Raw genomic sequence first — 12,995 nt, forward strand, 5'->3', positions numbered from 1 at the left:
GGGTTGGGTTTTTGGGTGGATGTTTGGAGAATGAAGAAGTCCAAGGCTGAGCGGAAAAGGCCCCTTTGGGGGGACATCGGGGGGTGGTGGTGGCGGCTGCCGGCAGAGGCAGCCTGGAGGAGCAGAGCCCTGTGTGCCCCAGGAGCCCAAAGTGGGGAGCCCAGAGAGGGGGGAGCGCCGCCATTGGCGGGAGCCTCAAGAGCCTGGAGAGGGGCAGGGGGGACTCCTTGGAGCCGCTGCAGCCCAGAGCAGAGAATGAGGGGAGAAGGGAGCCCGGGAGCCCAAAGAGCCCCGGCATCCCGAAATGGGGAGAGCGAAGCGGGGGCAGCTTTTGGCATTGCTGGGACTGCCAGCAGCCTGGGCAGGGCGGGCACCGAGGAGAAGGGGGACCCCCAATCCAAGCGTGACCCCAGCAGCTGGGACAGGGGGGAACCCCCGAACTCGAGAGGGGAGAGACCAGGGCCGGGGAACTCCTGGGAGGCTTTTTCAGGGCTGAATCCTGGTGTTTGGGAGGTTTTTCTGGAGCCCAGATGGCCGCTGACTTGTAGAGATGGAGTCGGGCAGAGGGACCTTCAAACTCAGCGTGCTCATCCCTTGTTTTCCTCAAACCAGGATTTCCCATTGCCAACTCCTGGGAGGCTGCGAGGAAGAGGAAGATGCCTTGGGACACTGAGGCAGGTGAGGAGGAAGTCAGTGTCTCTGGAATGCTTAAAATCAGAGGGTTTTGGGAAAGCTGCAAAAGACAAGCCTCAGAGACAGTAGAACTGATTAGAGCTTTGCTGCAGCCATAAGATTGGTTAGTAGAAAAATTCTATAAGAATTAGAAAGTAGGGAGCAATAGAACAATGGTCTGTGCATTAACACTTATCTAGAATAACTCCCTAACCTGCAGAAAAGTATATCTAGCAGGATATTAGGAAGTTCCAAGCTTAATAATGGAGCTCTGTGCATTGTGTTTTAAGGCTCACAAGCAGGTATTGTATTTGAAATAAGGGAGCATTGTTTTAACCGTCAATGTGCTTATAGTGCTTGGATAGAACTACTGTCAGTATGCCTTTGCTTTGCGTGATTGGTCAAAAACCTTTTAAAGTAAGTTTGAACATGAAGTTCTTTGTCTGCTACCTATGATGTGAGCTACTGGCATCTTCCCATTGTCATAACCAAGTAATGAGACAGATGCTGGGAAATAAAACAGCTCAGGACACGTTCCTAGCAGTCCCGTCCTGTTTGTGATTTGTGCACAGCCCTGAGCTGGCGATGAGTGCCCCTTTCCCCTCTGTGCTGCTCCATCTCCCAGCCCAGCAGGGCCCCCGGCTGCAGCTCAGCCCTGGGGGGATCTCCTTGCCCTTGCCTGTGGCACGGAGGCAAATCCCATGCTGTCCTTGTCCTTCCTCCCCCAGAGCAGGAGCTGAGCATGGAGAGCCGGGAGGACAAATGCCCGCAGCAGAACCTGGTGGCAGAGGCCGTTTTGAGCGGCTCCACGGCGCAGGAAGCCAACGGGGAGGAAAAGCCCCGGAGCTGCCGCACAAGGAGGGGCTGCAAACGCAGATGGCGGGGATGTGAGGGGGAAAGAGCCAGCCTGGGCCAGGAAGGCGGCCGGAGATGGAGCCAGAGCTTGGAGCTGGTGCTCCATGAACAGCTCCATGATGGGGAGAAGCCCCACACGTGCTTGGAGTGTGGGAAGAGCTTCGGGTGGAACTGCCACCTGATCAGGCACCAAAGGACCCACACTGGGGAACGGCCCTACGAGTGTGGGGACTGTGGGGAGAGCTTCAGCCTGAGCTCCAGCCTGATCAAGCACCAGAGGACCCACACTGGGGAGAAGCCCTACGAGTGTGGGGAGTGTGGGAAGAGCTTTAGGTGCAGCTCCAGCCTGATCATGCACCAGAGGATCCACACTGGAGAAAGGCCGTACAAGTGTTCCGAGTGTGGGATGTGCTTCAGCCACAGCTCCAACCTGATCACGCACCAGAGGACCCACACTGGGGAGAGGCCCTATGAGTGTTCCAAGTGTGGGAAGAGGTTTCTGACCAGCTCCCATCTCCTCCAGCACTATTGGATTCACACAGAGGAGAGGCCCTTCCAATGCCCTGACTGCGGGAAGGGATTCAAGTACAACTCCAACCTCATCACTCATCAGCGCATCCATACTGGGGAACGGCCCTACGAGTGTGATAAATGCAGGAAGAGGTTTCAGACCAGCTCCCGTCTTCTCCAGCACTATCGGATTCACACAGAGGAGAGGCCCTTCCTGTGTCCTGACTGCGGGAAGGGATTCACACGCAACTCCACCCTTGTCAAGCACCAGCGCATCCACACAGAGGAGAGGCCCTACGAGTGTCCCCAGTGTGGGAAGAGCTTCTCCAGGAGCTCTCACTTGACCCAACACCAACGGAGGCACCGGTAAGGGAAGCCCTGCGAGTGCCCCGAGTGCGGGCAGAGCTTCGTGCGCTGCTCCAGCTCCATCCCCCACTGGAGGAGGCACTTTGGGCACAGCCCTGGTCACTCACATTCCCTGTGATCCATGTTGGGAGCACACCTGGCTGCTTCTCCTTTTGGTTTGGCCTTAATTTTCCTCTGCTTCACCTTCATCCTTTAAAAACACCCCCAAACGGGGTTAAAGGAAGGAAATTGATTGAATATATCTGAAGTTCCATAATTTCTCAGTTGTTTTAGAGGGAATTCAGGATTTGTGGACACATTCTGTGTGGAGTGCTGCTGTTACTAAGAGGCAGGAATTTGATCTCACCCTTCTTGTGTTGCTAAGAACTCCTCCCCTGACCCAAACCCCAACTCCACCCTTGGGATACCCTATAAAAACTCCATGGCCCTGCCTTTGCCCTGTCGTTGGGGGATAAGAAATGGATTCCCAAAGGATCAGCCTTTTTCCCCCTGGATTCCCAGAGGATCAGCCCTTTTCCCTCTGGATTCCCAAAGGATAAGCCTCATTGTCCACTGGATTCCCAGAGGATTCTGACTCTCTCATTTTTTTTGTTTGTACTACTGCATTTGTATTTTCAATTTTTCCTAATAAAGAACTGTATTTCTACTCCCATATCGTTGCCTGAGAGCCCCTTAATTTCAAAATTAATTCGAATTTTTATAGTTGTTTATTCTTATTGATGATAATAATAATAATAATAATAATAATAATAATAATAATAATAATAATAATAAGTTTTCTTTTTTTCAAAGGGTGTGGGTTTACATTTTCCATTTCAGTGGAGGCTCCTGAAATGGGGAGACACCCCCAAGGACGGGCCATGTAAAACAGTTCCTGAAATATGTAAATTATGTAATGGATATGCATAAGGCTCTAAGAATATGCAAGAGGCTGATGGAATTAAAACCAGATTAATTAAGAGGTGTCCCCAAAAATAACTGGGGCATCTTGGTGGCCATAACAATCTTTGCTCGATGGTCCTGGTCTCCCATGACATCAGCCTGTTGCATATTCATAGACCCTAATGCATATCCATAAACTCATTTACATATTCCAGGAACAAAATTGCCTTCATCCCTTTTGGAGGTCCCACCCCCCTCCCAGCTCAATTTGGGGTGCCCCATCCTCCTCCCAGCTCAGTTTTTGGATCCCATACCCCTCCCAGCTTACTTTAGGGCTCCCATCCCCCTCCCACCGCGATTTGGGGGTCCCATCCTCCTCCCAGCTCAATTCTGGGGTCCCATCCCTGTCTTTTCTCCACCTTCCCTCCCCCCACTTTCAGATCATTCCCCCAGTCCCCTCCCCCGTGTTTGGTTTTGGGATCTCCAGGCCCCTCCTGCTCCGTTTTGGGGTCCCGACCCCGTTTTGCATTAATTTGGGGTCCCCAGCCCATCCCCAGGGTCACCTTCCCCCACTCCCCAAATTGCGCCGCTGGCAACTGATGAGTCATCAGCGAGACACGCTCTGATTGGCTGGAAATTACCCCGCGCGGTCTGTGAGTGTTTACCGCAGTGAGAGGCCTTGGTCTGTGCCTGGCAACTGATGAGTCAGAGTCGGGCCGGGCGCTGATTGGCTGAAAATCGCTGAGCGGGGCCAGTGCTCTGAGTTTCTGCCCAGCGAGTGGATCGTCATCAGTGCCGCGCGTTCTGATTGGTCGGGATCTGTTTTGGGGTGGGGACAGGAGGAACTGGGGTTACTTGGGGTTTTTTTGGGTTTATTTAGGGTTTGTTTGGGGTTTATTTGCGGCCTTTTATTGACTATTTGGGGTTTATCTTAGGCTTTACTTGGTTTATTTCTGTTTATTTGGGTTTATTTGGAGATATTTGGGTTTATTTGAAAGTATTTGTGTTTATTTGGGCTTATTTGGAATTATTTGAGGTTCTTTGGGTTTATCTTGGTGTATATGGGATTTTTTTAGGTGTAATTGAAATCATTTGGGGTTTTAGGGGTTTTTTTGGGTGTTTTTTTTGTATTTATGGGGTTATTTGGATTTGTTCAGGCTTATTTAGGGGACTTTTCGGTATTGTTTGGGCTTTTTAGGGGTTATTTGGGGTTTATTTCGAGTGCTTTGGGGCTTTTGGGGTGTTTTGGGGTCATGTGGGGTCAAAAAATCCGGGAATGTTTCTCCTGCAAAAATATGGGAATTTTTCCATAAAAATCTGAGAGTTTTTCTCCAAAAACCTGGAAATGTTCCCTTAAAAATCCCGGACTTTTTCCAGCCAATAGCGGCGCGCCCCGCCCCCAAACATCCAATCACCGCGCTTCATCTCCCAAATTAACGAACCACGGCGCATCCCGCCCCAAACCAACCAATCACCGCGAGTCTCCTCTCAGGAACACCGGCCTCCCCGTGTGCCGATCCAACCAATCACTGCACGCCTCCCCTCAGACACACCCGCCTCTCACATGCCGAACCAACCAATCACTGCAGGTGTCCCCTCAGCTACTCCCGCCTCTTTCGAGCTAAACCAACCAATCATCGGGCGTCTCCCCACACCAAAGCCCGCCTCCCCCAGCCCTCTCCTGTCAATCACCACGCCCTCTAGGAAACCAACCCATCACCGGGCGTCTCCTCTCAGCAACTCCCGCCCTCCCCGCGCCCGCTCCAGCCAATCAGAGCCGCGCCCGAAGCGGCGCCCCCTGACCCCGGGCCCGGGCATGGAGCGGGCGCCCCCTCCCCGCCCCCGCCGCCCCCGGGACCCCCTCAGGGACCCCCGGGAGCCGCCCCGGGCTCGGGCGGGTCCTGCGGAAGGCGCTGGAGAGAGCGGGGGAGGCGCTGGGAGAGGACGGGGGGCTCCGGGAGCTGCTGAGGAGGCGCAGGAACAGGTGAGGGGTCCTGGAGGGATCGTGAGGGGAATTTGGGGAGGGGTCTTGAGGACGTTTGGGGGGATTTGGGGAGGATCTGGGGGGGAACTTGAAGGGGTTTCGTGGGGTCTGGGGGTGCTGTGGGGGCTTTGGAGGGGAATTTGAGGAGGGGTCCTCGGGGGGTGTCATGATCCGTCCTCACGGACGGGTTTCGTGATGGTTCGTGGATTTGATCTCAGGGTGCAAAAAGAACCGACACGGTACAAGGGGGTTTGCAATGATAATCGAAACAAATGCACCTTTATTGAATGACCACAGCAAAATACAATAGAGGGATTAAGGGAGAGAAAAAGATAGAGGAAGAGAGAGACAAAAGAGAGAGAGAGAGAAAGAGGGGGATAGAGCTACCAAACGTAGAGAGGAAGTCCTTTGGTCCAGTCCAGTCGAGGATCCGCCTATTACGTCGGGGAGATCTCGAAGTCTCTCGCTAACTCAGAGGTTTTTATTATGATAACTCTATTGGAAATTGCCGGGGAGGGGGGAAACAGATACAATAAGGAATAGATGTAACAGGTAGTCCATGTTCTCAGCAGTAAACGAGAGCCATTGTGTTCTTGGTCCAGCGGTCACAACCTGCAGGCAAACATCTCGCTTTGGTCAGCTTGCCTCCCCCACACACCTGCCCCGGGCTGGGGGTTTCAGTGCCAGTCCTTGGAAGGAGCAGAGGGGCCTTTTCACATGGGGGTTTCATGTCTCAGTCCTTGATGGAGAGGCTCCTTACATCTCAGTCTGTCTGTCACGGTGGTTGTAAAACAGGTGAGGGTCTTCTGTGGGGGGCCCACCCAGAACTCAGGAGAAGTCCAGCCAGGCCGAGAGGTGGGACAGCTCCCAAGGCTGTTGTTGCACAAAGGGCACGGTGCTTCCTTCTTCTTCTCATTGGGCTCAGTGCAGCATACAGCAAACAACACCTGTGCAAACAATGGCTCGGCAACGCTCTCAGGTCTCAGGCACATGACTTTCTCCTTTGGAGCCAGAGATTTAAGACAGGGGGGGTCTTCTCTTCAGTGGTCCCCCAATGATGATCGTGAGGCAGATGAGGGAAAATTTGGACAGACTCTGACACGACCCCGTGACTCACGATTGTCTTGAGGGATCTTCATCAGCAGAACTCTGGAGTGTCGCTGATGGGTCTGCAGAACTCGCCGTACGTTGGTAGTATAACCCGGAAAAATAGGGACAACAGAAAGAGAGGAAAAAGAGAGAGAGGGAAGGAAAAGAAAGGATAGGAAAAGGAGGGGAAAAAGGGAAACAATAAACAAGCATAATTAATATTGATTATCATAACATTTTTCACAAATGGTTGATTAATTAAAACAATATTACTTTTATAACAATTTTCAAATTTTTAAAACAAGTCACAAAAAATCAAAAGCAAAAGCAATCAAGAAATCATAATACAAGCATGAACTTTAAAAAATTATTTTCTAAAACAATTCACTAAAAATCGAAAGTAATTCCCACAAAATCATAAATGGAAATTAAGGATTATTCCAAAACACATTTGCTTCATTCATAATTGCCTTGTGTCAAAGGCTTGGGGATGTCCACAGTGCATGGGACATCAGCCAAGTTGTGTGCATTAACTATAGACGTCAATCTTGTCAGCTGTTTCATGCTCCAATTCATAACGAATGGGACTGCTGATAAAATAAAACCAAGCAGAATTGGTATCAAAAGGATAACAATGGGATGACACAGACTGCTCAGGACACCCGTGGCAGTAGGAGACCACCTAAAAGAGTATCCCACCCCCTGTGCTCGGCATCTTTCTCCACCCTTTCCATGACACGGGGTATCTGTCTCACATTGTGATGAACAGTCACCAGGGCTTTCTGTGCGTTTTTCTCAATCTTCTCAAGGATTTCAACTAAGTCTCGATGGAGCAGCAGTTGTCTTACCAAAGTGAGATCCATCCCAATAGGAGTAGGCATCAGTTTGTGAATCAGTGTGTAGTTGGATTGCAATGGGTAGTGAGAGGTGACTGGAGCTTCATAAGAGAAATCCCACCCTGCAATTTTGGTAAAGTTACAAGCACAGAAATTTGAAAGATTTTTAGTATCTACTACCACGTTTTCTACAAATACAAAATGACAAGCAGTTCTAAGCATGCACATCTATTGCCTATGTATGTAAGGACTGTTTCAGAAGTCTCATTAGGATGAATTTCAAAATGACAGATATTTTGCTCTGTGTCTAAACGAATGTAATGAGCTGTGATTGCATTGATTTCACAGATGAGCCCTTGTTGTTCTCGGACAATACAAGGTTCCAAATTAACATTTTGCCATATCTCACCAATCTGACGGGCCCATTCTCTATGGGATAGAGAACAGCTCTGCTGTAATTCAGTTCTAATGCTATAACAGGGAAAATCAAATGCTCTGAGGCATTGTGTATGGTTAACACAAAAGCTGTGGCTGTATTTGCAATGGGCTCATAGGTAAAATTCACCAGGTTCCACCAGGATTGGAATTCTCTTTCAAAGTCAGTGGCACTGTCCCAAATTATTTTCCAAATTTCAGTGGGAAAAGTGCCTTCTTCACCTTCTCTCATAACTGAGGCAGCAACTGACAGCATCCACAATTGTGCCTGGATACAGCTGAGAGCCAAAGAAACGTTGTTTTGTGTAGCACCGAGTGCATCAATTATCAATTTGTGATCATTTACATTTACCTTTTCCCAAGCCAACCACAAACAACCCCCCTTCCCAGGCTGTGCACCTTTTTTCAGTATCTCTGAAACCACGGGAATAAAAACCAACAGGCTTTGTCGGACCCTCAGGACCCCGCTGCCGTATATGAACAGAAAGCTGTGAGGAGGCAAATCCATATTCCACCTGAAAGGGATCTGTGGGATGGACAGGGTCCAGTGCCTGGTGAGCTGTCACTTCAAAAATCAGTAATTGCAATGTTTCCTCCTGAAAAGAAGTCCAATCCCATTTTATTCTTTTTCTCAGCAAGTCATAAAGGGGAACAAAAGGGTCATTCTGGTTATTGAGAGGTTTATCTGGTCTTTCTATAGGAGACATAGCTACTGTGGTTTTCTGAAGGAGAATTGCTGTAGGTTTAAGTGTTCCTGGAAGCCCTTGAATGAGAGCTCATATTTTCAGGCTTTACAGGTGATTGCATTGGTGACACAAAACCAGGAATTTGTTGGATCAGCGGAAGAAATGCGGCACTCAATATGCGTGATCAGCAAGTCTCCAACTTTATTGATAGTTCACACATATTTATATTGGTGTTAATGTGGCTTATACATATTGCAAAGCTGAGCTCATTATTGGTTAATTACTTCTCAGTCAACCATGCCTACTTCTATATTCTTATGGTTATTTTGTTACTACTTCTACATTCTTGTGGTTATTCTGCTGAAAATGTCCTCATATTTTTGGCAAGAGTTCCTCTCCTCTATCCAGTTGTTGCACCAAGGGCACAATGTCCTTGTCAGTGGTTGGACACTGACTGCTGAATCCTAGACTTGCCTCCTTCTAACTTAACCAACGCTATTATGTCGACGTGACCTTTCTCAGCTGGCCAGCTGTCCACAAAGCTCTCCACACTGGAGCAGTTAACTGGAAACCTACAGGTAGAATCAGGCTTTGGTATTGATGGATGGCTCAAATCTTTAGGCCTGGGATCATGGTTACGCTCTATTGTTAAGGTCAGCATTATAGTGGGCATTATAGCTTTGTTAGTAGTATTAATTTTGCCATGTTTTTGCATATGGCTACAGAACATGGTGCAAAAGATGGTATCTGCTGCATTTAATCAGACCATGCTTGTTCAACAGAAAAACGGGGGAAATGTGGAGAGCTTTGTGGACAGCTGGCCAGCTGAGAAAGGGCATGTAGACATGATACCACTGATTAAGATAGAAGAAAGCAAGTCTAGGAGTCAGCAGTCAGTGTCCAACCACTGATGCAACCTTGCTGCAACATGAGGATGGGGGAGAGGATCTTTTGCCAAAAATATGAGGATAGTTTCATCAGAATAACCACAAGAATGTAGAAGTAGTAACAAAATAACCATAAGAATATAGAAGTAGGCGTAGTTGACTGAGAAGTAATTAACCAATAATGAGCTCAGCTTTCCAATATGTATAAGCTTCATTAACACCAATATAAATATGTGTGAACTATCAATAAAGTTGGAGACTTGCTGATCACTCATATTGAGTGCCGCATTTCTTCCACCGATCCAACAAGATCCCCAATCAGGAAACCCGTCCATGAGGAGGAATTGTGGCAGAGACACAATTTTATTATCAAGGGGTCAAGGGAATTATTAAGTACAATTAATTTTTTAAAAATTATATAAATGTAAATTATAGAGATGTTTTCATATATTAAAATAAAATGTTATAAATATTAAATAGTACTAGTAATTTTAAAGTAATTAGAGATTCTTAACCAGGGCTGAGCTCCCTCTCCCCGCTCACTGCGGGATGTGGGGAGGGGGCGATGCTGACAGGGCCGGGGGGGCTGCAGCTGCGGTGGGGCGGGGAAACCGTGGGGATCTGGTGCTGCTGCTCTTCCTCCTCCTCCTCCTCCTCCTCCTCCTCCTCCTCCTCCTCCCGCTTCCTTCAGGCCCAGCCCCCACCCTTTGTCCCCCTCCCTTTGCCCAAATCCGTCCCATCACCGCCCCCCCCCAAACCCCTCCCCATCGCCCCCCAATAAACGGCCCCGGGGCCAACTGGGAAGCTTTATTGGGAGCACTGGGAGCAGGCACTGGGCGGGGGCAGAGCGCCAGCGGGGCTGGGGGGACACGGGACCCCCCCAAAATCAGCGGAGCGGGGACGGAGCGGGGGGTCCCGGCCGGGCCCGAGCCCACGGGGAGGGGCTGCGGCCGCCGCCGGCTCAGGAGCTCTGTGGGCAGAGAAAAGGGGGTGACACCGGGCTGGGGGCCCCGGCGGGAGCGCACACGCTCCGCCACGGCCGGGACGCCACCCCCGGCACCCGCCCTGACCTTCTTGCGCACGTAGAAGCCGAGCCCCAGCGCCAGGAAGACGAAGCCCAAGACGAAGCCCCCGATGCCCGTCAGCATCTTGCTGCGGGCGGCGTCCGGCGGCATCTCTGGGGGGTCCGCAGGGCTCAGCACCCCCAAAACCTCTCACGGACACCCCCAGCCCCTCCCAGCGCCCTCCCTGTGGCCCCCAGCCCAGCCACGACCCCCTGAAACCTCCCCCTGATCCCTTTTTGTCCTGGCCAGGAGCCACCAAAGCTCCTCCCGCCCCTCTGAGGATCCCACAGCCCCCTCCCATTTGCCCCCAGCGCCCCAGGAGCCCCAAAGCCTCTCGCAGTCCCTTGGCAGCCCCAGCAGGACTCAGCCAGAGCCCTCCCAGTCTGTGCCCAGCACAACCGAGCTCATGGCGAGCCCCGCTTTGCCATCGCCGATCTCCTTCCAGCGCCTCCGGGCTCACTGCGATCCCTCCCAGTCACACCCAGCGCCCCCAAACTCCCTCCCAGTCACACCCAGCAACCCCAAACTCCCTCCCAGTCACACCAGGCGCCCCCAAACTCCCTCCCAGTCACACCCAGCACCCCCAAAGTCCCTCCCAGTGCCCACCAGGACCCCCCAACCCCATCCCACCCTCCCCAGCATCCCCCAAACCCCTTCCCAGCCCTTCCCCAGCCCCCAGCCCCTCTCCCAGTCCCAGCCCGGCTCTCTCCAGCTCCCTCCCAGTGGCTCCCAGCAGAGCCCAGTGGCTCTGCCAGCGCCCCCAGGGGCTCCCCCGTACCCCAGTGCCGGCTCAGGGGCTGCTCCAGGCTGACGTGCTCCACCTGGCAGCTGTAGGTGAGCCCGCGCCGGGGCGGCGTTTCCAGCAGCACCAGCAGCTGGTAGGTCCAGTCCCCGTTGGGGACCACGTCGGTGGCCACCACGTGCTCCGAGAGCTCCTGCTGGCCCTGGAACCACCTCACCTGGATGGCAGCAGGGTAGAAATCCATCACGGAGCAGAGCAGGCGGCCGGGGCCGGGCTGGGAGCTCGAGGGGGGCACCAGCGAGATGGACACTGGGGGGCACTGGGGGAGAGAGAGAGAGAGAGCGGGGACACACTGGGATCAGCTGGGGGGCACTGGGAGAGAGAGGGGAGGGCTGGGCTGGGGAGGGACTGGGAGGGAATGGGAATGGGCTGGGAGGGATTGGGAATAGACCGGGAATGGACTGGAAGGGACTAGGAATGGACTGGAGGGATTGGGATGGACTGAGAGGGACTGGGAGAGAGTGGGATAGACTGGAATGGATTTGGAATGGACTGGGAGGGACTGGGAATGGACTCGAAGGGGACTGGGGATGGAGTGGGAGGGACTGGGAATATACTGGAAGGGACTGGTGGCGACTGGGATTGACTGGGATGGTCACTGGCAGGGCAGGGCCCGAGGGGACACGCTCTGCCCCGCGCTCACCTCGGCGCTCCACGCTGAATGGGGCATCAATCTGGTAGTTGTGCCGGCAGTACCGGTCCACCGCAGTCCGTTTGTACTCCAGTAAGGCCGGGTCGCTGTTCCAGCGCTTGGCATTCATGTCCCCAGAGGGGGTGAACCCCACAAAGTGCCCCACGTCACTGTCGAACATCGCGTACTGCAGCCGGTTGTAGATGAGCCTCTGCACGAACCTGACCTTCTCCGTGCCGTTAATGAAGTAACACTCGACCTTATGCATCTCCTGGAACACCCCTGTGAGTGCAGGACACAGCTCAGTGGTGCCCCCCCAGCACCCACCAGCAGCACCCCCAGAGCTCCGGGGCCCACCCCGGATCCCCACTCCGCACCCCCTGTGCCCCACGGCCGACACGGGACCCTCCTGCCCGCGCTGCCGCTTCCTCTTTGCCGCCCTTCGCCCACTTCCCCTTCCACACCCTCTCCCCTCCCACCTCCGACCGCTCCCAAATCACTTTTGGGATCCCATTTCCGCATTTTCCCACAAATTCCCCAATCCCCGACCCCCTCCCGCTCAGTTTTGGGGTCCCCCCCTCTCCTTTTCCCCCTCTCTCACTCCTCCCTCCCCTCCCCCCACCCCTCAGCCCCTCCCGCTCTCCCTTTGGGGGTTCCCCTCCTCCTCCCCCTCCATTCCGGGCTCCCCCCTTCGCCCCCTTTTCCCCCTTCCCCACCCTCTACCACCCCTCCCTCCCCTCCCCTCCCCCCAACCCTCAGCCCCTCCCGCTCTCCCTTTGGGGGTCCCCATCTCCTCCACCTCCATTCCGGGCTCCCCCCTTCGCCCCCTTTTCCCCCTTCTCCCACCCTGTCCCAGCGCCTCCCGCCCCCCGCTCACCCGAGAGCTCCGCGCCCGCAGCCGAGGGGGCTCCCAGCACCACCAGTGCCACCAGTAGGGCCCCAGCTGCCGCCCCTCGCCCCATGGCCGGGGCCGGGCAGGGAGCAGCAGCCCCAAAGCAGCCGCGCTGCGCTGGCAGCACCAGTCCGGAGCAGGGCGGGCTCGGCAGCGCCGCGCGCTCTCATTGGCTGCCGCCACTTTTGGGCAGCGATCGGCCACGGGCTCTGCCCGGCAGCCGATGACGTAATGCAACGCCCCGAGATCTCATTGGCTGCAACGCCTCCTGCCTGCGCTGCCATTGGCTGAGGCCTTTCCGGGCCGCTGCAGCCCCGGGCTGGGAGTTTTTTGGGGAGGGGGAACCCTGGGGCGCTGGGCAGGTGGGAGCTCAGGTGAGCCCAGCAATGCGTGCCCAGGGGCGC

At 53.5% G+C, this 12,995-nt stretch overlaps 4 protein-coding genes and 1 pseudogene across 4 annotated transcripts in view; 3 read left to right on the top strand and 2 right to left on the bottom strand.

Annotated features, from left to right (window-relative positions):
* LOC139604946 (zinc finger protein 135-like) overlaps positions 1-3,049 on the top strand; it is a 46,665-nt pseudogene extending 43,616 nt beyond the window's left edge.
* Positions 1-12,995, bottom strand: part of LOC139604951 (zinc finger protein 436-like) — a 325,479-nt gene that overhangs the window by 141,003 nt on the left and 171,481 nt on the right. The gene's annotated exons all lie outside the window — the stretch shown is intronic.
* The window catches only part of LOC139604920 (zinc finger protein 436-like), a 179,117-nt gene that overhangs the window by 135,449 nt on the left and 30,673 nt on the right, over positions 1-12,995 (top strand). The gene's annotated exons all lie outside the window — the stretch shown is intronic.
* The window catches only part of LOC139604960 (zinc finger protein 436-like), a 126,936-nt gene that overhangs the window by 43,644 nt on the left and 70,297 nt on the right, over positions 1-12,995 (top strand). The gene's annotated exons all lie outside the window — the stretch shown is intronic.
* On the bottom strand, positions 10,084-12,728 carry LOC139604981 (class II histocompatibility antigen, B-L beta chain-like). Its single transcript, XM_071456326.1, has 5 exons — positions 12,577-12,728; positions 11,692-11,981; positions 11,045-11,327; positions 10,273-10,379; positions 10,084-10,172 (listed from the first exon to the last, which is right to left on the bottom strand). Exons 1-5 carry the CDS (start codon positions 12,659-12,661, stop codon positions 10,164-10,166), a joined length of 774 nt encoding a protein of 257 aa, XP_071312427.1. The 5' UTR covers positions 12,662-12,728; the 3' UTR covers positions 10,084-10,163.

This window comes from Agelaius tricolor, unplaced genomic scaffold (genome assembly GCF_023055355.1).
Source record: "Agelaius tricolor isolate 1412-34295 unplaced genomic scaffold, bAgeTri1.0.p SCAF_57, whole genome shotgun sequence".
NCBI lineage: Eukaryota > Metazoa > Chordata > Aves > Passeriformes > Icteridae > Agelaius > Agelaius tricolor.

What these genes read in the sequence shown, in the direction of transcription:
- LOC139604981 (XM_071456326.1), bottom strand. Translation starts at nt 12,661, where the DNA reads ATGGGGCGAGGGGCGGCAGCTGGGGCCCTACTGGTGGCACTGGTGGTG. An exon ending in TGCGGGCGCGGAGCTCTCGG is followed by an intron (nt 11,982 to 12,576) that starts GTGAGCGGGGGG and finishes CTGCACTCACAG; the next exon opens with GGGTGTTCCAGGAGATGCAT. An exon ending in GCCCCTGAGCCGGCACTGGG is followed by an intron (nt 10,380 to 11,044) that starts GTACGGGGGAGC and finishes CGGACCCCCCAG; the next exon opens with AGATGCCGCCGGACGCCGCC.